The following is a 25,454-nucleotide window of genomic DNA, read 5'->3' on the forward strand; positions in this document are numbered from 1 at the left end:
AAAAGTAGTTGAAACAAATGAAATGTGGACGTTTAATATCACTTGAGACACTTTAGCTTGATTTATACGAATTGTAATCCCGGTAATTTCAGTTACTCACTAAAAATTTTGATCCGCCTGAAAATAATATGAGTATTATTTTATAAGAAAATAAAAAACTTTCGTGTTCTGCAACATTTGTGTTAGGAGTTCTACAAAAAAACTCTCTGATAAGCAGTACATTGAAAATGTTTTGTTACTTCACTTTACGCAAAGATGTTTAATACGTTCTAGCGCAGTACATTTTTGATTTTGAAGAGTATAGGTTCGTTCTGTTGGTAAACTGGTTAGTTTAATTAATGTCTTACTTTTGTATTAAAGTAAAACCTGAGTGTTGTTATGTGCACAACAGAAACCATGGATTTAAAGGGTAATTGTTGTTAATTATATTTTATTTTATTGATTATATCATTCGCTGTACGTGTCGTTTATGGTATACTATTTCCAGCGATAGATTGGAAAATTTTGAATTCACAATCGCCAATCGGAGAATCCAAAATATACTAACTTTATACGGTTAAAGCTGTTAAAGAGTTGTAGTTTAAGTTGGCAACCAACGTTTCTTTTCCCGCGCAACGAATTTTCTACGCCTCTATGCCTGCGCCAGTCGGCAGGTTTCGTTTAACCATGGCCGACTAGTATAAAGATTATGGCCTGTCCAAAGGAATGTCAAAGGTACATTACGTGCTGCCATCTATTAATAATTCAAAAACGACAAAAGAATTATTAACACCTTTTGAAAGGCACAAAGGCATTCATACCGAAACAAACCACCATTACACGTTTTGAAGTCCCATAATGTCAAGTCAAATTAAAATTTTGCTAAATTATTAAGGGCCGGTTGCATAAACGCAAATCAAATTTAATCTCTGATTAAGAACAATTGTAACTATGATAATAACAATCGTTACTATGGAGTTAATCAGAGATTAAATTTGATTTGCGTTTATGCAACCGGCCCTAAGTGTAATTATTAATAGATGGCAACACGTATCGTACCTCTTGGACAGGCCATAATCTTTATACTAGTCGGCCATGGTTTAACCTGTGTTTTGGACGATCAACTGATTGACGTTAATTTAAAATTTTGGTTCAAAAAGTTAAAAAGTGTGTTTTTGCGTTTAGTGTTTGTGTTTTTTTACTTGCTTTGATTTGTTAGGTATGATATTATAGACCTTTGTGCTATTTTTGTATAGTGGCTGAAGTTTGGACATTTTAGGTTAAGTTGTTTGTGTCAAAAAACGTTTCATATGGACCCCATGGAAAACATTACGAATAAAATTCATAATTACGCAAGAGTGTGTTGTTGATTTATTCTGTGCAATAATTATATACCATTATATTTTGTAGCCCTCTTCAACCCGCTGCAATATGACTGTCGTTGACAACATTGTGGCACAGAAAATAATTGCCAATGCGTATTCATTTTTCAAGAAGGAAAATTTTAATTTAAGATGCCCTACAGAGGTTGTTACTTCAATATAAAGTGCGTAATGTTATTCGAAGTGTATGTTCCAGTGTAGATAATATTGTCTGTTGGAAATAAATTGTGTTATTATATATTAAAAGTAATTTTACGTAGTTCAACATTATTTTCAAATCTACTTATATTTCAAATAAAGCGTCTTTGGCACTACTTTTTATAGCGGTCTATTTGGTGACTTTTCTGTCAGCTAATCTATCGGTGGAAATACTATATTCACTTTTTTAGTTTAAATGGGTACAATAATATTAATAATAAAATAATAATACGAGTGTATTGTCAAGTTTGACATTTTGAAGTATGTATTTAATAGATCAACAAAATAGATATATTTTTACCATAAAATTTTATTTTATTATAAAAATGATGACGTCTGAAAATGTGTGTAATACATTTTTAATGAAATGCGTGTCTTGTTTTTGTGCGTGTTTCAGTAACATGGTTCTATTTTTTATGATTACTTATACCGCAGGATATGGCAGAAAAATGAATTAATGAAGAGGTGCATCTTATTGATTAAATCAAAAATGGTTCGTCTAATTTGCTAAAAATTCTGTTACACTGTCTGTATAAAAAGTTAGCGATGTCACTACAAGATTTCATAAACAAATAAAAAGTTTTATCATCTAGTAATGATATTTTTGTAATTTTTGAAAATATGCCAACATGTTTTAGTGATTGCAGGTCAGAAATTAGAACAATAAATATGGAACGCATTTGTGTCAAAAGTTTTTAAATTAAAACCATAGTAACAATTATATCAATCAGTTCACTATAAGTCGAACAGATTACAGAATATTAATAAAATTGTAGGAGTATTTTCTTAGTAATACTCTTCAAATAATTTTATTGATGACATCATCGAAAAAAATATGAAAAACACATTACGAAATATTTATTCATAAATTACTTAACCAGCAGCTAATTTTCGGAAATACATGCATAGTGTTGATCTAATTCGGAAAACATATTAGATTATTTTAATAATATTGTGTGATAATAATCCTTGAAATATTACTTTTGTTATCCCATCATGATTATAAAGATGATCCCTTCATGAACATAAAGATTCAAAATAAAAAAACCTTTGTATTCTATAAATTTATTTCGATAAAAATGTTACTTAATAACAACAACTTTTAGTAACTATTACAATTATTTAAATATTAACAGTAACCAAGATGACACTGGTTATTTACAGAATAAATGAACACAAACTTCGTCTTGTCAGACTTTAGTGATGGTAAAGACTTGTATCATGTTCACCAATCTGATTACCAGCGCTACTTGCTACAGCCAGTAATGCAGAACCTTCGGCATTATTTTGAGCCTGTTGAGCGGCAGCAGCGGCTCTTTGTGCCGCAAGCTCAGTTTCGTGCAACCCAGATAAAGCTTCTTCCAGCCTGAGATGCAAATGTCCAAGCCTCTGTTGAGCGTCTTGGATCATTTGATGCTGGGCAGCAGCAGCCTGTAGGGCAGCAGAGGCGGCACGTTCGGTTTGAGTGGCAGATTGCTGAACGGCGGCAACTGTAGCAGTGGCGGCGGCGAGTTGTTGTTGGCTTTGCTGAACGGTGGTTTGAGCGGCGTTAGCGGCTTCGAGAGCTTGTTGATACTACAAAATCGAAAAAAAAATTAATGTCATTAGAGTATAATATAAATAAATTACCTGGCCCTCTTCAGCTTGTAACTGATGTTCAGCCTCCTCAATCTGTTCCTGCAAATTCTGAACAATAACTTGTTTCGCAACTAAAGCTACTCTTGCGGCATGTGCAGCTTCTTGGGCGGCGCGAGCAAATCCGTTTTGGGCTCCTGCAGCTGCTTGAACGCCTGCTGTTTGCTGATTTTGTACAGCCGTCCTGGCTTGAAGTGCCGAAGAATGAGCCAAACTGGTGAGTTCAGCGCTAGAAGAGTACTTCTTGCCTCCGTGGGACGAATAATCTCCAGATAACTGAATGGTGGCTACGTGGGCGGTGGATTGGATTTCTGGTTCTGGGACAATCGCGCTCAATTTTTGTTGTTTGGCAGCGGCGGTCGCTACAAGTGAGATTTCGGTGAGAGATGAAACTATAAAAAAACATAATTAACTTACCTAGGAAAGCGATCAAAACAACAAAAAATCTAGACATGATTGGCTGCAAAGAAATGATTAGTTTATTTTTTTTTATTTTTGAATTTTTATGATTCTTACGGTGTTGTAGAGGATTTGATTTCACGAAGGCGAAGAAGCTACTGATGATGTTGCTGCAGAAATTGCTATTTATACCATAAATAATAACCCATGTGCATGATCGTGAAATGGTTCGCAGAAATTAATTTGAATACTTTTCAATACTAATGGAGATGTGATTAAATGTATGCAAGTTCTGCAAATAATATTTTTATATAACATAGAACAGCTTCGCATAGAAATAGCGTTATTTTTGTATTTTATGAACATTATACTTATCTATATTTTTTGATGAATATGCGTCTTATATGTGAATCAGAATTTAAAAATTGTTAAAAATGCCTTGATTTTTATTTATTATTATCATTTTAACAGAATTACTCTTCATCTACAGAAAAAATATTTAGTGAAGTATAAAGTGTTTTTATTTGTATTTGTTAATAATACAAACAAATCCCAACTTCGTTCTGCTCTAATACTGTTTAATCCTTCATTTAAAAATACGTTTTTTGTGGTTTTTCCCAGTTATGGTGTGAAGGAAACTAATTAGTGAAAAGAGGTTACAACATGCATCTTTGTTGTACCATTTCTATTTAATTTTGCATTTTTCTTTACTAAACGAAATTTCCATTAATTCATTTCCACCACACTATGTTGGGAAAAGAAACTACGAAAAATGTGTTTGTATGTCAGTAATGAACAATCACTAAAGACAGTAAAATCAAGAATCGTTATTTATATATGAGTAATGTACTCATATGATCCGTAGATTACAAGATCTGACAAAAATCTGTCAATTAACTAACAAGTAGTTTTGCAAAATAAAAAATTCAAAATCCCTCGACATTTTGAAAATGTTCATTCTGCATATAATATACTAATAACAGATGATAAATTCGTTTCTTTAGTTTATGTTTTAAAAAATCTAGTTTATTTTTTATTTAGGCAGAACTTTCCTCCCCTCCAGTGGCGTAAATAACACCCCCGCATCTACTACGACGCGGAGGCCGCGGTCAGTACGGACACTATTAAATATATTTAAAGTATATAACTAACGGGAAAAATATATTATCAATACATGCTTCACTTCGGTTCTTTATGTTTATCCATGCGTCTATTGTAAGAGAAGACGTGTGAAAATATCATTTAAGCTAAAATGAAGCAAACCGTTGTGAACCTTATTTTTCGTATAATCTTCAGTCCTAAACGAGATGGAAGGAACGTTACTGCCACTGCTGCTGTTAATATGTAGTAAAATCTTGTCAGCAAACTCTATCTTGATTGATAAAGAAACTGATACAGATCGTTCAGCAACTCCAGACGACCTGCAGTGTTACGGAATAAAAAATGTGTTTTATTATACCATGACCGCAGTGACGTTGAAGTGCTATAACGTCAACTCCAATATTTGCTAACAAAATAGACGAAGTCCTTCTCAAAACATGTCCTGTTTAATATTTTGGATCTTGAAGTTTTAAATATTCGGCAACTTTTTCAGCTATTTGTCCTATGGTGTTTATGTCCACAAGTTGATTTACGGATTTTCTTTGACGAATTGAATTGAAAAAATTAAGGAGAGTTTGTCACTTTGGGTCTTGACTGTATATTTTTGAAAAATATTTAGAAATTAAACTTGTTCATTGGATTTATAAATAATTGTGAAACTTCGATTTTAATATGTCTTTGTATCAGGTACATTAACAATGACAAGTGAATCTTGATTTGTGATATCATCATCCATCATCTTTGTAAGCTCATCACCCCTAAGACCCCCAGCAATCCCCATTATTATAACAACTTTCATCATAATATAGACTTCGTCGGGAGTTTCCAATAGAATTTTTTTCCTCTCCTCCATCGTAATTACCTTAGATGTTTTGGATGATGTCCAATATTTTTCTTCTTTAGAAATGTCACTACAAAGGCTTCCACCAGACTTCAGTTTTAAGCTTCTCTGAACAAAATAAGCCACCAAAGTTTTTTCAGTTCTCATTAATTTCTTCCCACACAACCATTTTTTGAAGCTTTCATAAACTTTTTCATACCTTACCTTCGATTTTTTTGGAATTAAAGACTGACAACCCATCTCATATGCTTTTTCTATTTCTAAATCTATGTCGCAATTGTTTTTTTCAGCCTTTACATAACCCTATTTGTGTCAGGGTTTACAAATGTTACATTCATGCAATCTTACGATGAGAATGATAACCACAAAATTATTAAAAATTGAAATTGTTTATTCGGTAACATAAATCCAAGGGATTCTAGATATTCGTAACAGAAACCACTTCCTACTTTAAACATATTCGTGTCAAATCCATTTAATCTTAATTTTTTATGACTTGATTTCTATAAATGCGTTTGTACGAAAAACGTTACTCCACATGGTTGTTAAGCCTCTAAAAAAATCTCGAAAATAGAAAAATCTCGCCTGCGTGTCGATTTTTAACATTTTTCTCGATTTTGTTATAATGTACTTACCAACCCTATAGCGTATATACTACTGAGCAAGTTGTCGTTATTATGATAATTCTTATTTTATTATTATTAAATATAAGCGGGCTCAACATTACGATATTCTCAAATTTTCGACGTGATGCATGAGTCAATCGAACCAGTGACCTTGGAATTAGTAATTTAACATTTGTACGCCACGGATACGAGAGTTTACATCACATGTTATTCCTCTTATATAGGTATAAATTGTGATGATGCAATTTGGATTTTTTGCGAAAATTTGGATTTCTAGGGTAAAAATCAAGGCGAACTGATAAACCCTAAGACTAGAGGAAAACTATGATGAGCGAGTATTTTTCTACATTGATAACATTAGCTTTTGAGAAGAAAAATGTACACAAACGCGTGGAAAGCTTTTCATAGGTGTGTTTTTCAATCAGGACAATGAGTCCATTCACAAATGTTTCACTGCGATTTAGAAAATTGATGAAATCGGTTATGGATGTTTTTATCATTTAGCTGTTCGCTAGATCTGGCTTTGTTAGACTATTATTATCTACTTCTAAATGTTCTAAAACTTCTAAAACTAAAACAAGTCTGAAAAGGGAAACGTTCTCATGGACTACAGCAGTTGTAACTAGCGGTTTACAGATCAAAGTATCATTTTATAAGTGTTGTATAAGTTGCATGCATAGAGTTAAAAGGTATTTAAGATGAATAAATAAAAATTTCTTTTGAAATAAGTACAACATTTTTCCGGTTAGGCTAAGCTTTCTCATATGTGTATGGTGACATGACTAATAGCTTAATGTAAGAAAAAACAAGTGTCAAAATGGCGTGATGATATCAATTAATATTAAGTTATATAAATAATTATATCTTTAGTTAATCGGTTTATTGAAAAGAATTACAGTCAGTTTAGCGATGCACGGTTGGAGAAATTTACGGGTTCGAGTTGGAATATAGATATATAGTCATTTATTCAGTGACGTATGTAATTTGACTTCTCCGAATAAGTATTTTACCTAGGTAAATTTGAATTTTTCGACTTTATCAGTAAGTTGAGTTATTTGACATATTGGTTAATGGCTAGGCCTCTTGTAGATGAAAGAAATGTAAAAATCAACAACTGTTTACTATCAACACATTTTGCTTTATTCAAACATAAACGACGACAATGAGTATATACAGAATGAATGAACACGAAATTGTCAGCCTTCTCAGAGGTTAATTAATGATGGTATAAGTTTGAATCATGTTCACCAATCTGATTGGCAGCGCTGTTTGCTACGGCCAGTTGTGCAGAAGCTTCGGCATTATTCTGAGCTTGTTGAGCAGCAGCAGCGGCTCTGTGTGCTGATTGCTGAGTTTCAGCTAGTCCAGCTAAGGCTTCATCCAATCGAGCATGCAACCTTCCCAGTCTCTGCTGAGCATCTTGAATCATTTGATGCTGGGCAGCAGCAGCCTGTAAAGCAGTAGCGGCGGCACGTTCTGTTGTAGTGGCAGACTGTTGCACGGCAGCAAGAGTAGCAGTAGCGGCACTTAATTGCTGTTGGCTTTGCTGAACAGCGTTTTGAGCTGCGTTAGCGGCTTCAAGAGATTGTTGATACTATAATTAAATATCAGTTTAGATTTTTTTGGGAATTATAAGAGTGTTGTTGTCTCATTTAATTTCAAATTACATACCTGTCCCTCTTCAGCCTGTAACTGATGTTCAGCATCCTCAACTTGCGCCTGTAAATTTTGAACAATAACTTGCTTGGCGACTAAAGCTACTCTTGCGGCGTGAGCAGCTTCTTGTGCGGCGCGGGCAAATCCGTTCTGAGCTCCTGCAGCTGCTTGGACGCCGGCTGTTTGCTGATTTTGCACAGCCGTTCTGGCTTGAAGTGCCGAAGAATGAGCTAAACTGGTGAGTTCAGCGCTTGAAGAGTACTTCTTGCCTCCGTGAGACGAATAGTCTCCAGATATCTGAATGGCTGATAAGTGGGTGGATTGGGTTTCTTGTTCTGGGACAATCACGCTCAATTTTTGTTGTTTAGCGGCGGCGGTCGCTGCAAATGAGATTTTGTGAGGCAGAAAGGTATATAAAATAAAATTAACTTACCTAGGAAGGCGATCAAAACAACAAAAAATCTAGACATGATTGCCTGCAAAGAAATTATACATGTATTTATTTTTTAATTTTTAGATTCATAAGATTGCTTACGATGTTGTAGAGGATTTGATTTCACGAAGGCGAAGAAGATACTGAAGATGTTGCTGCAGAACTTGCTATTTATACCATAACTAATAACCCATGTGCATGATCGTGAAATGGTTCGCTGAAATTAATTTGCATGCATTTCAATTATAACAGACACGTGATAATTAAGTGTATGTAAGTTGTAGGTACAAATAATATTTTTGTATAACATGAGTGGTACCGTAGTTTCCAAAAAATTTCGGGCAAATGACATTGACATGAAAGTAATATTCCCATTGCTTTTGATTGATCTATAAGAACATGATTGCCTCATCTCGACAAAAATTTTTTGTTGTTAGATATTATAGCGCAGTTTGTGAAAAATATTATATTTATATGTTTCCTCTTAATATGTGTGTTACATCATATCCGAATTATAAGTAGTTAAAAAATTGTAAAAAGTGGCACTCTTTGTTATTATGGCTTAGAATGATTCGTTCGCAGGAAAAATTGTTAAGTAAAATATAAATGCGAAGGAAAGCAATAATTAATGAAATGAGGTTACGGAATCTTCTTTGATCTCTCGGTGCACATTATAACGATAATTAGTATTACCGCATTTCAACACTGAAAACACAAAAATTCTTGACTCGTTTTGGCAACCACGTTGGCGTTATCGTGATAAAACTAAAAACTAAACTGAGGTTTTAATAACATATATCTTTATTTTACCATTTTTTTTTAATTTTGTATTTTGCTTTAGTCAAGTAAAGTGATAAGCTCCTTCCGTTAATTCATTTCCTTGAGTAGTTGGGAAAAGAAACCATAAAAATATGTTCATGTTCAATTCAATCATAATCACCTCAATTATGATAGTCGGAGTAGTTGAACTCGACCACGGCCCAATATGTCCTATAATCCCTAAGTTGACATCGACCACCAAACTCGGACCAGCGGATTAAGAGATTAAGTCGGTATTAGACGAGGTACAGTCCGGTATGGTTAGGTACTATTTAAATAAAATTGTACACCCTTTTCGTCTATCAGTTGTATGCTAAAAATGGAGGTGTCAACAATGTTTAGTCAAAGGAGAACCTATTTCGTCCACAAAAAATCATTGCAGGTTTTGAAATGGCAATTCACCAAGCAATTAATGGTGTAAATTTCATCATTGCCAGAATTGGTACATAAAAATTCAGAATGTAGGTTTGGTAGAGGAATATGAAAATAACACAGAAATTAGCCAATAATATCTTGAATTGTTGTTTGGACTTCCGTACATTCACACTTCAATTCATCATTTTAATGATGCTTTAATTGATTTTTTCAATGCAACACACACGTAAAAAAATCATGCAGCAAACTACTTTGTAAAGAGAATCAGAAAAGATATCAAAGAAAAACAAATGTATGTTAGAAAATAGGTGGATAAGCTTTACTTATACGGAAATATTAGCCATTTAGAATTTGTCAGAAGTGTGTTATAGGTCATTGCCAAATAAACATCTCTAAATACCTTGAATATTTTACTTTTCCATCTGATATTTTTGGGTTTACTATCAAATAATTAGTGCCCCCCCTGGAGGGTAAGCAGATACCCTGGTCTAGTTCGCATACGCCCGCTCATGGTCGAGTTCTACTATGTGTTAATCCGTATACCCTTCTCCACAAGGATTATAGCAAGTACTGTGGTTGAGTTTGCAGACCCCCATGATACTACCCACAGTCCATAATCTGCCTCATTATTGTACAAGTACAATAAAAATTGTGTTTTGGATTCCAGTGGTGCCTATCACTTTATTGGACTGTAAAGTAATTTGGACTGCAACCTTAGATCATATAATAAATAGATACCAGTACTCAAACTGAAAGCTGTGACTAGACATGAAGCTATCTGTTGTCGTTTTCTACGTCAAGAGGAGTAGTATAATGCTATCCTTGTGTGATCACCACATCTTCATCTTTGTTATATGCATTTCATCTGTATATGTCTATTTCACTTCCATCCTTGTACCGCACCAGCACAACAAATCGCTTTTGACAGATGTTTCTTCTAACCTCTCTTTCGAGTTGTTGTACAGAAAACAATTTTAGAATTTAGAACAAAGATCCTATTTTAAGTGATGTAATCATAAAGGATCACAATTGCTGCACAATAATTTACTATTCCTTTCATTATCTACTGTGAATTATTTATAAAATCAAGCTGTCAACATCTTTCGTACGAAGTTAGTTCAGACATACTTCCTAAAATTTAGGCGCGCAAAATTCAAATAGTGATCAGGCAAGGATAGCTTCATTGTAATCCCTCCATGCACGAAAGAGATGTGTGACAGGAGGATGTCGTCACAGGCTCTGCTAGGGAAAGAACACGGCATGGTGGTATCTATTTATTATATGATCTAAGACTGCAACACAATTCATATGACTGCGACAACGGCAGCACCTACTAAACATTATTAACAATTTTAAAAAGGAGCTGAAAAAGTTGCAAAAAAAAATTCTCTTGTAGAGGTAAACACAAAGCTATGTATGTCACACGTAAATAATACCTTTTATTGGACTTGCCCCTTTATTAGCCTCGCGAGCAAGTTTTCTTGGCCATAAAAGGGTGCGTCCAATAAAGCTATGTGTATTATTTACTTGCAACATAAATAGTTGTTTTATGTTAATTTTAAAGACAATTCCGAATAATTTATTTGCAATGGTAAAACTGTTATTTTATACTATCTTGTGAAAAACAATAAAAACTCAATAAAAAAAGAAATTATAGTTGTCTATGCTTTTTCACAACGAACTGGGAACTCTATCTTGTGAGCTTCATGTCATGTCATTAACATATTTTGAAGTTAAAACTAATTCAACTGTGGACACCAACGTTATTTCAAAGCATTGAAGAACTCCAAGGAAGAATATTAAATGTGATTGCTGATATTTCTCCTAATATTTTAATAGATTCATTTGAAAACTTTGTGCTATGTATTTATTATAGGCAGGAAGTAAATGGAGAACATTTGTTGTAAAATTATCTTTTTTCAATAATGTAATTTTTTATTTAAATTTGTCAAAAAGCTTTTATAACAATGTAAATGGGAGTATTGTTATTTTTAGAATATTTCCTAAATTATTTGGAAACAGCATTATCAATCTGTTACGCTGGCGTCTTTATTTCAGTTTATGTATCCTCAGTTCTATCATTTTTACAATGACTGTGTACTAGTATAATTTTTGAATAAAGTGTGCTAGCTAGCTACGATTTTCTGATTTTCAGTATTTTTATTTTGACAGTTTATTTTACCATGTTGAGAAAAAATTAAACAATGCGCCCTTTACAATTCTAGAATTAAAAAAATGCACTATTTAAAAATGGGACATTTGACTACTTGTGCTATAAAAATAATCAAATTAGCCCTTAATCTCAAAATCAAATAAACTATAAAATTTTAAAAAATGCAGAAAATATTACTTGAGTTCCTAGGAACAACCCAAATTTAAAAAGAGTCAATAAACCGTTCTCGCGATATTCAACTGCTTCCATACTTTTTAGCGACCCTATAGGTCTATTATTATATGTGTATAATAATATGTATATAATTACTTTTTTTGAAAATGGATGAGGAAATTGTAATAGGTAATAATTGCTCATATCGTTTACATGGTGTTTAGGTTTAGTTTAAAACGTTCTAATTAGTCAACAAAACTATGCAAATATGTTTAATTGTTTAATACATGACATGGTGCTTTTAATTTTTTTCGTTCGTACTTGCTAACAAATCGTAAATAGTTAACAGTTTCGTGGTGCACAGTTCGAACAAGTTACGGATTCCAGTTCTAATAGGATGCTGTTCTTTCGTAAGGTTTTCTGGCTGTATTGTTTGAATATAGAAAACGTATAAAAATAAACAACTATTTACTACCAATACATCTTACTTTTATTTAAATATAAACGATGACAATGGATATATACAGAATGGATGAACACGAAATTGTCAGTCTTCTCAGAATTTAGTGGTGGTAAAGATTTGAATCATGTTCACCATTCTGATTTGCAGCGCTGTTTGCTACGGCCAGTAGTGCAGAAGCTTCAGCATTATTTTGAGCTTGTTGAGCGGCAGCAGCGGCTCTTTGAGCCGACTGTTGAGTTTCAGCTAGTCCAGCTAAGGCTTCATCCAATCGAGCATGCAGCCTTCCAAGTCTTTGCTGAGCATCTTGGATCATTTGATGCTGAGCGGCAGCAGCCTGTAACGCAGCAGCGGCGGCACGTTCTGTTTGAGTAGCAGACTGTTGTATAGCGGCAAAGGCAGCAGTAGCAGCGGTTAATTGCTGTTGGCTTTGCTGGACGGCGTTTTGAGCTGCATTAGCGGCTTCGAGAGCTTGTTGGTACTACAAATGAATACAATGTTTTTTCATATTTTTGCCTAATTTTCAAATTACCTGTCCCTCTTCAGCTTGCAATTGATGTTCAGCATCCTCAACTTGCGCCTGCAAATTTTGAACAATAACTTGCTTGGCTACTAAAGCTACTCTTGCGGCGTGAGCTGCTTCTTGTGCGGCACGAGCGAATCCATTTTGGGCTCCTGCAGCCGCTTGGACCCCTGCTACTTGTTGATTTTGCACCGCTGTTCTGGCTTGAAGTGCCGAAGAGTGAGCCAAACTGGTGAGTTCAGCGCTTGATGAGTACTTCTTGCCTCCGTGAGAGGAATGATCTCCAGATAACTGAATGGCTGATAAGTGGGTGGATTGGGTTTCTTGTTCTGGGACAATCACGCTCAATTTTTGTAGTTTAGCGGCGGCAGTCGCTGCAAATGAGATTTTGGTGAGAGATAACATTATAAAAAATAGAATTAACTTACCTAGGACGGCGATCAAAACAACAAAAAATCTAGACATGATTATCTGAAAAAGGTTTTAGATATATTTTGATTTTTGTTTTTTTTTTGACTTACGGGATTGTAGAGGTTTTGATGGCACGAAAGCTGAGAAGTTACTGATGATGCTGCTGCAGAAATTGCTATTTATACCATAAATAATCCGCGTGCATGTTGGTGAAATGGCCAGTTGAAATTAATTTGCATACATTTGAATTCTAATTGAGAAGTGATTAATTGTGCGTAGCTTGTACACAATTGTTTAACACTAATTGTAACAAGTACTTAGGATTATTCTTCCCGTAATATAACTTTTTAAGATATTATTAAATACAAATTTTTGCACTGTACAATATTTGCTACTAACTATGGGGGTCCTTAAAAGTAAATCAGGAAAAATACATGTTTTATATTTATAGTTTATATATAGTTCAACAATTGTAAACAATCTTATCATCGTTAATTATTATGAAACGGAATGATTCATGATGATCCAGAAGAATTGCTTTTACGCTTACAGAATTACACCTTCATATGATGTGTGAGAACAGGGTCTAGTAAGTATGTAAAAATATAATATAATGTTAAAAAATCTACTGGTTTGACAAAAAAAGTCCAAAATTTTGTCATGTGATTTCTGCTTTTTTTAAGATGGTACATATGACACTCCACAGAAAATGATCGGGATTATTAATTACTGTTGCATAGTCGTAAGGAAAATACAATTCTGTGATCTAAAGTTGGATTAGTTTAGCTGTTCTTCCTCTGAACGTTATTTACTGATAGGCATTTTAATGAGACTATATTTTACATTAAACAAAGAAAAAACTTTTTTTGAACTTTAGAAACAATCGGATAAACTAGCCAGATTAGTGTACAGTAGTGTTGTTAGTTAGTAAACAGATACCGTAGCTGAAAAATATCCGGATACATATCCGGAGCTATTTATTAAAATAGCTTCGAAGCTTTTTGTTTCAAATTTTGCGTCAATGGAGATAGAATTTTGCAAATGTGACATATTAAAATCTATTACAAGAATAACAAAACATGTTGCAAAAAAAATCAAATCCTCATGAAGGTATAATATAACTTCATCTATCTTCTACTGATGGTTTGGATAAATATCTGGATTTTTTCTGCCAGATTAATCTTGGATAAATTACGAATAAAAATCCAGATTTTCAAGGAACATTTCATGAACTTTAGAGTACGAAATAGGTGGTGGCCCATTTTCATCTTTCTGTTTGTCGTCTGCCTGCCTGTCGTTGGTGTTAATATTTTTATTAAAGTGTTGTTAGATAATTTCCGAAACTAGTGGGCCTATTTTGATCAAATTTTATATGTATTTTAAGAGTATTGTGTAAACGGTAAAATGCTAAGCAAAATTTGTCTAATCATCCCCACCAACAATTTGATGACGTCCGCTCATTATATTGCGTAGTTAAGGATATTTAAATTTTACGAAATAAAGTACTTGCGGTTTATGAATCCTTTATGATTTTTATCGCAATTAGTTCACAATTTTTTTGTGCAATATTTTACACGTGGTTCATGGAGCCAATATCTTCCTATAGTAGGTGTCTAAGTTTGTAGGTGATTTTATATTTGTATGCTGCACGTCGAATCCCATCCTTACCGAGTGCTTCTTTTCACTGTGACTTGTGTTATTTATAGTTTTGTACTTATAGGGGTACAATTTTGAAAAATTAAATTTTATAATGTTTCGAAAAAAACAGAATTTTTTCGATTGCATTTAAGGCGTGAGGAAAGTTCGGTGTAAATAAACTTAGACGATTTTTTTAAGTAGCCGGTTATTTGACAACATTAGTGCAGATAAGATCTCATCTTCATAATTTGGATTAGATTATTTTAGATGTGTAATAAAATATCTGCAGTGTTATATGTCATGAGGCTGTTGTCAGATAATTCAGTTTTTAAAGGTCCTTGATTAAATTCGCCACTGAAATTTTTGGATCCACTGATGAGATGATTATGGTTTTAGGCTGCAAAAACGAATAATATTAAAAAAAAACACTCACAAAAAGTCTTGTCGCGATGTGTTCAAAATTAACAATTTCTTAAAATATATCGGCTATGTAGATTTATATTTCTATAAAATTTCTACTTCATATTCTACTATAATGGAAAATCACTGTAATACTAAATTCAAAATAAACTTACATTATTCTGCTCAAAAAATATACACCGGGTACAGAATCGTTTTTGAACCGTATGGATTTTACATGTAAATACAGAAATTTGAAAATATTGGCTATCCTTTTATTCTAGAGTAAAACATATACAAAAGTTGTAGATAATTAAAAACTGTATCTAAATTATTTTTTTAATTTATTTTGTAACATCTTATGGTATTGAAATAAAAAGGAAAAGGAATTCACAATTTGTGATAAAACAGTGGTAACCGTGAAATGTGACAATTAATACCCAATACATTAAGCATTGAAATCTTTCACATACCTATGTTAAAACAGCAGGGGTCCTAATACAGAGCCCTGCGGTACACCGCTCAAAACTAGTGGAACTAAACATATCATCAACTTTAAACCTCGAATGTTCGGTAAGAAAAAAAAAAAATAAACCTATAACCCCAGCTTTGCCGTTGAATGTTTAGAGGAGTGACACCTCGACCCGTGTAAGCGGACAGGGGATTGGATCCTCATTGGACACCCACTCAAAGTTTGCATCCCAATAGCGTTGCTTAATTAGCATTAGCACTTAGCCGGGATTTGACCTGTACAGTGCTGCACCCCTTAGTTTATAACCAACAAAATTTTGCATGATGTTATTACAATTATGACACCGATTTTTTTGCAATATTATTTGTTTTGTAAAAAAAAATTAAAAATAGAGCGATCGTTTTGATTTATGTTATGTATTCATATATATAATAATTAATAAATGTTAAATTAACAATTCAAAACAGAGAAAAAATGTGGTAAAAATGGAACTCATTTAGAGTCGGTCAGTATGTCGTCAACGCCTTTCTAGGTTAAAATAATTTAAAATTGAAGAAGCAGATAAATATTTTTCTGCACGTAGTATATTTTAATGTTATTTACGTGCATGCTGTGGTTGATTCATATTCAGTTGTTAAAAATATAAGACAGCGTGTCTCATCAAAACAGTTTTGTCAAAATAACGTGATGATAAATTAATTTTATGATAAAATAACCCTACAACAAAACAGCTTCGTGACGCAAGAGATCAACCTTAAGTTATTTATAAATCGCTAACAAGGTAAAATGATATTATCGTTATTCGTTATCGGATAGTATTCTTAGGACAGTAAGTATTTAAAGCATGCTATTTTTACCAATTTTTTGTTTATTTCTTAAAATAACAACAACACTGGCCTGGGTTTTTATTTAACGACGGTGCAAACGTTTTATTATTTGTTTTTACTTTCACTTGCATGTAGGGTAGTAATATAAAGTTACTCATGGATACCCAATTTTTTTTTTAAAGATTTTGTATTGTTTGTATATATTAACTGTGATTTTTTTTTAATTTGATCTTTGCCGTGTGATTTTTCTTTAGTTCCGAAACTCGTTTACAGCTGCCATTGTAATGATGTTTGCAACTTTTTTGATTGGAAAAACTACTTTTTTTTTGCTGGACTTGCAGACGGTAACTATTTAATTATTAATTATTTAACTTTCTTAGAATAAAAAAATCGGCAGTTAAGTCTTTTTGGTGTATAATTATTTTTACTTAAATATAAACAATAACAATGAATGTACACAGAATGAATGAACACGAAACTGTCAGTCTTCTCAGAACCTAATGATGGTAAAGATTTGAATCATGTTCACTAATCTGACTAGCAGCGCTGTTTGCTACGACCAGTAGTGCAGAAGCTTCCGCATTATTTTGAGCTTGTTGAGCGGCAGCAGCGGCTCTTTGAGCCGACTGCTGAGTTTCAGCTAGTCCAGCTAAGGCTTCATCCAATCGAAGATGCAACCTTCCAAGTCTTTGCTGAGCATCTTGAATCATTTGATGTTGAGCGGCAGCAGCCTGTAACGCAGCAGAGGCGGCACGTTCTGTTTGAGTGGAAGATTGTTGCACAGCGGCAAGAGCAGCAGTAGCGGCAGTCAATTGCTGCTGGCTTTGCTGGACGGCATTTTGAGCTGCATCAGCGGCTTCGAGAGCTTGTTGATACTGTAATTAAATAGGATTTAAGAAGATTAATTTTTTTTTCTAATGTTGTTGTCTCATTTAATTTCAAATTACATACCTGTCCCTCTTCAGCTTGCAATTGATGTTCAGCATCCTCAACTTGCACCTGTAAATTTTGAACAATAACTTGCTTGGCGACTAAAGCTACTCTTGCAGCGTGAGCTGCTTCTTGTGCGGCACGAGCAAATCCGTTCTGAGCTCCTGCAGCTGCTTGGACGCCGGCTGTTTGCTGATTTTGCACAGCTGTTCTGGCTTGAAGTGCCGAAGAGTGAGCCAAACTGGTGAGTTCAGCGCTAGAAGAGTACTTCTTGCCTCCGTGAGACGAATAGTCGCTTGAGAATTCAATGGTGGCAACGTGATCAGTGGATTGAGTTTCTGGTTCTGGGACAATCACGCTCAATTTTTGTTTTTTGGCGACGGCGGTAGCTATATATGAAATTTCGATTAGAGATAAAGTTATTAAAGATAAAATTAATTTACCTAGTACAGCGATCAAAACAACAAAAAATTTAGACATGATTGCCTGAAAAAAATGTTTTAAATATTTATTTTAATTTTTGAATTTTGTAGTGTTGCTTACGATGCTGCAGAGAATTTGATTTCGCGAAGGCGGAGAAGCTACTGATGAGATTGCTGGAGAAATTGCTATTTATACCATAAATAACAATCCATGTGCATGATCGTGAAATGATCCGCTGAAATTAATCTGCATGTATTTGAATTCTAATGGAGATGGATTAATTGCATTCACTTGTACATAACTGCCTAATATTAATTGCAGCAGGTATGGGATATTACTCTTGTCATAAAACGGATGGTTTAGTATTGTACATAACATTTAAAATAACATATTTTTTTATATTTTATGACTATAGTCCAGAACTTTAGTCAAGTAGATTCCTAGTTTTGGTACGACCATACAAAACATTTTACTTTGCGTTTTCCGGAAGCCGGTTGTACACCTCATATTTTATGGCAGAGAATTTTAATTTGTTACACTTGTTAAACCTGATATATTTGATACATTAATCTCCTTCGTTTAATAATCGGCAGAACATAAAATAATCAATAATCGTTTCATTGACTTTCATCAGATGTACTTTTTTCTTACAATACACATCGCTCAGCTGTCTTGTTTTCATTAGACCATCACATATGAAACGTAGTGGTTGAGATTTTTGTTGTCAAAAATGGTTTATTATATGTTTTATTTCTAAGGGGTAAACTAGAGCTGAGTTGTAATAGGGTCTATTTCGCGAATGGCTATTTTCATGTTTACTCGGGGCTTCGTAGCTTACGGAATATATAAAAAAAAAAATAGGATTGTAGTGAAATTTTTCACGTTTTTCAAGTAGATCATGTAGATGAAATAACGTTAACACCAAATTTCTTTTATTGTTGGCAACGAAAATTTACCTGGGAGTATATTTTTAAATTGGTGCCTGTAGATTAAAAAAAAAACAAAATTTTACTATTTAAATCAGAAACTGCAAAACTGATTGCATGAAAAGAAAATAGTAATCACGAAATTAAATAATGAAATTATTTGATTTCAAAATTTTGTTAAGTAAATTTTACTTGAAATTCATAATTTGGCCTTCCTTTTGTTCGTAGTTTAATAATGTGTGCATAATTTTAATGGTACGTATCTCGACTATCATTAAAAATAAAATTTGTAGAAGGAAGTGCTACAGTTTGTTTTGGAATCTAGGACACGAATTTTTTGAAATGTGATTTCATTTTTGTAAAAAGACTCTTTGTTTTTCTGCCCTGTTGTCCGTTCCACTTTACAAAACCCGTAAGTAATTCATTTCATATGGGAGAACGGCGGTGTTGTGAAAATAATTCCGGCGCAACTGGATTTTCTAGACATTGATTCGACTCGTTGACTGAATTGACTGAATAATGCGTTCCCGAAGATGGCCTTTATTTAAACCCATACGTTCCTCTGGATAGTTCGTGAACGCCGGTTCGAGGTTTTTCTGGACCCCGCAATCGAGACTTCCGGCGACCCGCTCTAGGATTTTCTTTATACGAACGCCGCCTGGCAGCCACCGATGATAACCGCCGTACATCCTAGAACGCTGTCGAGAAAACCCATAGGCGTCGTACTGGGGCGGCGTATGAGTTTATTTCGTAACAATAGCATATTTCAAAAACTATTCTAAATTTTGTCTTAGTTTTGACTGCAAAATAACCAAACACTACTGATTTTAACAATACAACTTTTACTATACTTTGAGTTTCTAGCAAAAACATCTTTCTTTGTTACTTACACGAAAGGTGAATTAAAATTTTTAACATGCAATTTTTTTTTATTATTGAATATTTTAAGATCGGTCAGTGACAAAGTTGTATATTCTGCGCTAAACTAATTTTTGCAGTGAAGAAATATTTGACAGCGATTTTGTTTCTTTGAGGTACATATTTAGTTATAACGAAATTTAAAAAAAATCGCATTTTAACATTAATGACTGCGTATTTTGAATTTTATATTTATACTCGTATTTTTAAAATTTCATTTTTCTGCATTTTTTATTATATCATACTGTAAAATCTACTTTAAATTCCGCCATAGTTTTTTCATAGTAGTCCCCATAAACACTTCTGATTCTAACAATGCAATTGTAATTGATTGATGACTTTAAATCTAAAAAAATCTTTCTTTGTTATTTCACGAAACGTGATAGAAATTTTCACGAAAAAGATTTTTTTATTACTCAGAATTTTGAAATTGATCTGCGACAAAGTTGTAGTAAATGCATTGAAATATTTTTAAACAATGAAAATGATCACTAAGAAGTCCTTTCTTTCAATTAAGTATGTCTGAACTCAAATCGTGACTCAAACAATACGTAAAGTCAGTTAATATGCTGCATCCGAGTCATCGCTCTAGTTTAAAATTTTTTAAGTCTTTGACGTACTTCAGTAGCGAGAAGTTCTGTCTAAGTAACTTTAGAAAATCTTTTTCTGTGAAGAGTTGGTTCTATGATAACACACAAAAGAAACATAGTCCAGAAAGAAAACCAATCAACAGCGCTGGGCCACATGCCATACAGAGAAGCAAAGATCCTATACACAGAACTAAAACATTGTTTTACTGAGTCCAAGATTTGAAACAAAATTATAAATAATAGGAGTAATAAAATAAATTTAATGAAGCCGGGCGAAATTGCAGACGAAACGTCTGGAATATTCTAAATAAATACACAGAAATAATTTAGTTTTCGTTTGCCAAAAAGCCAAGAAAACGTTTAAAGAAAAATCAAATTTGGCAAGCAAATTTATTTTTATTTTATAAACTAAGTATTTTGTGTTCTAAATACCAGAGCCAGAAACTCAAATATTCGTGTGTTGCATTCTTATGTGCTATCTAACACATATCATGTTTAATCGTCGTAAGAGTTTGTGTAAGTTAATAACTTATTGAAAAGTAACTTATTAGAAGTAAGTTATTATTAACCCGCTTTAGTTGAAAAATTAATGTATCTTATGTTAACAAGTTTAAAATGTGCATTGGAGGTTCAGATTAAGATTTTCAATAATAACAAAGAATTAAAATAATCAACAATAATCTCCTGTTAATATACACTAACTTTATTTAAATATAACCGATGACAATGAATATATACAGAATGAGTGAACACGACATTTTCAGTCTTCTTAGAACTTAACGATGGTACAACTTTGAACTGGAATCATGTTCACTGATCTGGTTGGTAGCGCTGTTTACTACAGCCAGTTGTGCAGAAGCTTCGGCATTATTTTGAGCTTGTTGTGCGGCAGCAGCAGCTCTTTGTGCCGACTGCTGAGTTTCAGCTAATCCAGCTAAGGCTTCATCCAATCGAAGGTGCAGCCTTCCAAGTCTTTGCTGAGCATCCTGAATCATTTGATGTTGGGTAGCAGCAGCCTGTGAAGCAGTAGCGGCGGCACGTTCTGTTGTAGTGGCAGACTGTTGGACGGCAGCAAGAGTAGCAGTAGCGGCACTTAATTGCTGTTGGCTTTGCTGAACGACATTTTGAGCTGCACTGGCGGCTTCGAGAGATCTTTGATACTACAAATGAATATGATTTGTTAAATGTGCACTTGCAGTGAATGAGGAAATACTCTTAATTACCTGTCCTTCTTCAGCTTGCAACTGATGTTCAGCATCCTCAACTTGCTCCTGTAAATTTTGAACAATAACTTGCTTGGCGACTAAAGCTACTCGTGCGGCGTGGGCAGCTTCTTGTGCGGCACGAGCAAATCCGTTCTGAGCTCCTGCAGCTGCTTGAACGCCGGCTACTTGTTGATTCTGTACAGCCGTTCTGGCTTGAAGTGCCGAAGAATGAGCCAAACTGGTGAGTTCAGCGCTAGAAGAGTACTTCTTGCCTCCGTGAGACGAGAAATCTCCTGAGACTGCAATGGCGGAAACATGATCGGTGGATTGGGTTTCTGGTTCCGGGACAATCACGCTCAATTTTTGTGGTTTGGCGGCGGCGGTCGCTGTAGATAAGATTGAGATGAAAGATAAAGTTACAAAAAAATAGATTTAAATTACCTAGGACGGCGATCAAAACAACAAAAAATTTAGACATGATTACCTGAAAAAAAGTTTATTTATGTTTTAATTTTTAGAATTTTTAGTATTACTTACAGTGCTCTGCAGAGGATGTGATTTCACGAAGGTCGAGAAGCTACTGGTGATTTGTTGGAGAAATTGCTATTTATACCATAAATAACAATCCATGTGCATGATCGTGAAATGGTCCGCTGAATTAATCTGCATATATTTGGATAATAATGGAGTTGTGATTATTTGTATGCATAACTATTTAAAATTAATTACAACAAGTTAGTTCCAGCTTTTCGACGTGGTCGGTATTAATATGTTTGTGCAAGTGTGTACCTCAATCGTCCAGAATTTTAACTTGTTACATATTAAATCTGATATGTCCAGTAGATAGGTATCATTTATTTCTGGCTTTGATAATGATCGATGTTAAAATAATCGCTTCACTGACTTTCATCCAATGTCCGAGCTATATTTAGTTGTCTGTTTCTTGTTTGCAGTTAAGGCCGAATTATTTTATTAGATAAAATTTGACAGAATGATAGTAGTTCGCGTTTTTTTTTTATTTTTTTTTTAAATTTTAATTTCTTAAGCGTGAGCTAAATTAGTGTTTTTTTTTTGACGAATGACTAATTTCATGTTTCCTTCATTTTTTACAGCTCCTAGAATTTGAAACAAAACTTCCGTGTCAGTCTGTCAGTCGTTGCGTATCTTTTGTTTTCTACCTGTTGCCTATAGCAAATTTTTTATTAAACAGTTTTTGTTCGAAACTACTGTACTGAGTATTGTTGTTGCGAAAGTTTTCATGTACTTAAAACAAAACGTCTAGATGATATGATGATATAATATTCAAACCAATTGTTTGATTGTTGCCACAAAATTAGGTCTAAGGTTACTTCCTCCCCCACTGGTAAGTTACAGTACTTACATCTTATCCAACTTGTTCGAAAATTGGTAGGATTTTTTTTTCATGAGAACCCATATAAATGAAAACAAAGATAAGTGTGTAGTAAAATAAAAGTAAAATGCATGCTATTCGCATGTTTTAAGAGAATTTTTCCATTATAAAATTTTGTTATGGTATGATCAACATTCTAGCAAAGATACGAAAATCAAACATTAATTTGGATAGGTGGAGTGTAATAATAATAATAATAACAGTAATAATTTTCAAATTTTCTGGAAAATCGAGTGAGAAACGCTTGATTTAATCCATAAAATAAAATTGCCTCGGTAATTTTAGGGATAGATTTTGCATTTATAACATGCAATCGCATTATTCTAAGAAACCACAAACTCAAAACGGGAAGCGAAATCGGCCGACGATGACAACTTACGTTTCTACTTGTTTGATAACTTCCCTAATTTTTTGGATGCAAAAAAATATTTCTTAGCATTTTGTAATTCAACAAAAAAGAAAAAAAACAAGATTCTCTCAACATAAAAAAATAGTCCAAGCTTATTTGCACATTCGACACTACAATCCAACAAATTCAGCTTCTTCTAAAAATTATAAAATTAAAATAACTCTTATAATTTAAAATAGATCTATATTTGGACTGCTAAAGTACTGCTAAACCAGTCACAGTGTAAGAAAAAAATTGATATGTCGGAGATTGAACTTCAACGCTTTTAGATGCAAACCTAGTGCACTTGCCACTGAGCTATGGCCTATGTTGCGTATGGTTGCTATTATGTAGTTAAAGACCCGCTTTACTACGAGAAATATTGAATAATAAAAATTGTAATAATAATAGACAAAATTAAGGCAAATTCATAAATGACAAGAACAGTAGTATGTATTTTATAAATTTTGTATGGGATGTACAAAGCAAAATTTTGATAGATATGATGTCATCAAATTGGTAGAGATAATTAGATAAATTTTGGTTAGTGTTTTACGATCTACGTGATGTTTCCAACGTACGTGTAAAATCTGACAGTTATTGGTCTGGTACTTTCGGAGATTACCTGCCTAATAAAACTCCGAATAGACGGAGATGCGAGGCCTACTTTTAGATATCCGAGAGGTCATAAAACGTCGAGAAAACATGAAAGTATCCAAGTAGCAAGTGACAAAGGACGCAAGTCTTCAGTGTCGAGGTCATATGTCTTTGAAACTGGTTTGTTTCATTTTATTTGTAAAATTGAACCGAAGGGCAAATCTGTTGAAATTTACCCCCACGTGCAACTAAAAGATCATGATGAGTTAAATTTTAACAATTTGTCCGTTTCACGTATTGCGAAGCGACGCTCGGAAACTCCACAAACTGCGTCATTTTTTCTTTAGACTAGTGTCGATGGATATCTGTCGGATTTTCCAGGACTAGTTTGGGGTTGTAAAGGGATACAATTGTAATGTTATTTCTCGAAATATTTCCTAATATTTAATCGTGATCTATCTAAAGGGATGGATGGTTTTTACTAAGTTATGAATTAAAGTTAATAAATTCTCATTTGGGAATGTTAAAATAGTAATTTGCAGTATTCAAAATTTAATTTTAAACATTGATGCTCTCTGAAAAATTATTAGTAAAAAAATGTCATCGTGCAAAGGGAAAGGGATTTCATGCTGATTTTGTGTTCTACGACCTAAATTTTGAATATTTATTCTCTTGTGCTCCTCTCACAGCGAAGTGTGTACAGACGTCGTTATTATGATTTCAACCGTATTTAACGTGTGTTTTTATTTATGAATTTGGATGGAGATTCGCATCGTTTTGTGGTGTCACGAAATTTTGATTATTTTGCAGTTTTTAATTTATTTAATCTAACGCATAACTTCGGGAGTACAAATTTCAAATGAACACGGTCAGACGTATAAAATAATGGACACGTGAACAGTTTAATTTGTTTGCAACTTGGCTTCTCACCAATGCAATTTTTCAACATTCCTTACGAACCCGGTCTAGCACATCTATAGCTACATTTTGACCTTTGAGTTTATTTTCTGTGAAGGCTCGGCTGTCCGTACGCGCAAGGAAATCCGCGAGCAGCATAACTTAACTTCGAAATTACCCTGATCTATAATTTGAACCCCTGAAAAGTTTTGATTTTGGTTCTGTTTAGATTTTTATCATACCAAGTAATAATTTGGGCATTGCCATCTATTTGCTTTAGATAAGATGTTGCCAACTAGAGAATTGTGTACATTTAACAACAAGCTGTATTTATGTGATCGAAATTTGTGGCCTTGCATTAAAACTTAATAAACTCCTTCCTTGCACATTTTTGTCTCGTTAATACAAGATCACTTTTTCACTTTCGCGATTTACCACTTTGCATTAGAACGCATTCCGCCATTTCAAAACACAACGCAGGGTTCCATTTTGTTGACGATCAGAGTTCATGGCCACTTTCCAAATGTTTTGCGATTTTTTGAATCTTTGTACGCATGCCTCAATTTTGGCGGAATGTTTGGGTTATCACAGTATATAGGTTATCATATATAACGAGTAGTCCGATTTTTTTCGGAATACTTGCATGTTAAATGTCTTACGATATATGCA

The 25,454-nt window shown here is 33.7% G+C and overlaps 5 protein-coding genes across 5 annotated transcripts; all 5 read right to left on the reverse strand.

Annotated features, from left to right (window-relative positions):
• Positions 1–2,677: 2,677 nt before the first annotated feature.
• On the reverse strand, positions 2,678–3,743 carry LOC135132842 (uncharacterized). The gene is made up of 4 exons (XM_064061052.1): positions 3,711–3,743; positions 3,612–3,654; positions 3,189–3,556; positions 2,678–3,134 (listed from the first exon to the last, which is right to left on the reverse strand). The coding sequence occupies exons 2-4, from the start codon at positions 3,646–3,648 to the stop codon at positions 2,757–2,759; spliced, it is 783 nt and encodes a 260-aa protein (XP_063917122.1). The 5' UTR covers positions 3,649–3,654; positions 3,711–3,743; the 3' UTR covers positions 2,678–2,756.
• Positions 3,744–7,296: 3,553 nt separating this feature from the next.
• Positions 7,297–8,395, reverse strand: LOC135132786 (uncharacterized). Its single transcript, XM_064060983.1, has 4 exons — positions 8,353–8,395; positions 8,251–8,293; positions 7,833–8,197; positions 7,297–7,755 (listed from the first exon to the last, which is right to left on the reverse strand). The coding sequence occupies exons 2-4, from the start codon at positions 8,285–8,287 to the stop codon at positions 7,378–7,380; spliced, it is 780 nt and encodes a 259-aa protein (XP_063917053.1). The 5' UTR covers positions 8,288–8,293; positions 8,353–8,395; the 3' UTR covers positions 7,297–7,377.
• A 3,853-nt stretch (positions 8,396–12,248) lies between these two features.
• LOC135132827 (uncharacterized) lies at positions 12,249–13,303 on the reverse strand. Its single transcript, XM_064061031.1, has 4 exons — positions 13,275–13,303; positions 13,182–13,224; positions 12,763–13,127; positions 12,249–12,711 (listed from the first exon to the last, which is right to left on the reverse strand). Exons 2-4 carry the CDS (start codon positions 13,216–13,218, stop codon positions 12,334–12,336), a joined length of 780 nt encoding a protein of 259 aa, XP_063917101.1. The 5' UTR covers positions 13,219–13,224; positions 13,275–13,303; the 3' UTR covers positions 12,249–12,333.
• Positions 13,304–16,926: 3,623 nt separating this feature from the next.
• On the reverse strand, positions 16,927–19,468 carry LOC135131664 (uncharacterized). The gene is made up of 5 exons (XM_064059510.1): positions 19,336–19,468; positions 17,974–18,026; positions 17,874–17,916; positions 17,452–17,819; positions 16,927–17,375 (listed from the first exon to the last, which is right to left on the reverse strand). Exons 1-5 carry the CDS (start codon positions 19,466–19,468, stop codon positions 16,998–17,000), a joined length of 975 nt encoding a protein of 324 aa, XP_063915580.1. The 3' UTR covers positions 16,927–16,997.
• A 1,501-nt stretch (positions 19,469–20,969) lies between these two features.
• Positions 20,970–24,944, reverse strand: LOC135131665 (uncharacterized). The gene is made up of 5 exons (XM_064059511.1): positions 24,849–24,944; positions 22,030–22,095; positions 21,934–21,976; positions 21,511–21,878; positions 20,970–21,447 (listed from the first exon to the last, which is right to left on the reverse strand). The coding sequence occupies exons 1-5, from the start codon at positions 24,942–24,944 to the stop codon at positions 21,064–21,066; spliced, it is 957 nt and encodes a 318-aa protein (XP_063915581.1). The 3' UTR covers positions 20,970–21,063.
• Between the last annotated feature and the right edge of the window lie 510 nt (positions 24,945–25,454).

The sequence above is a fragment of the Zophobas morio genome, unplaced genomic scaffold (assembly GCF_036711695.1).
Source record: "Zophobas morio isolate AGI-343-1 ecotype UQ-CSIRO unplaced genomic scaffold, CSIRO_AGI_Zmor_V1 ptg000021l, whole genome shotgun sequence".
Taxonomy (NCBI): domain Eukaryota; kingdom Metazoa; phylum Arthropoda; class Insecta; order Coleoptera; family Tenebrionidae; genus Zophobas; species Zophobas morio.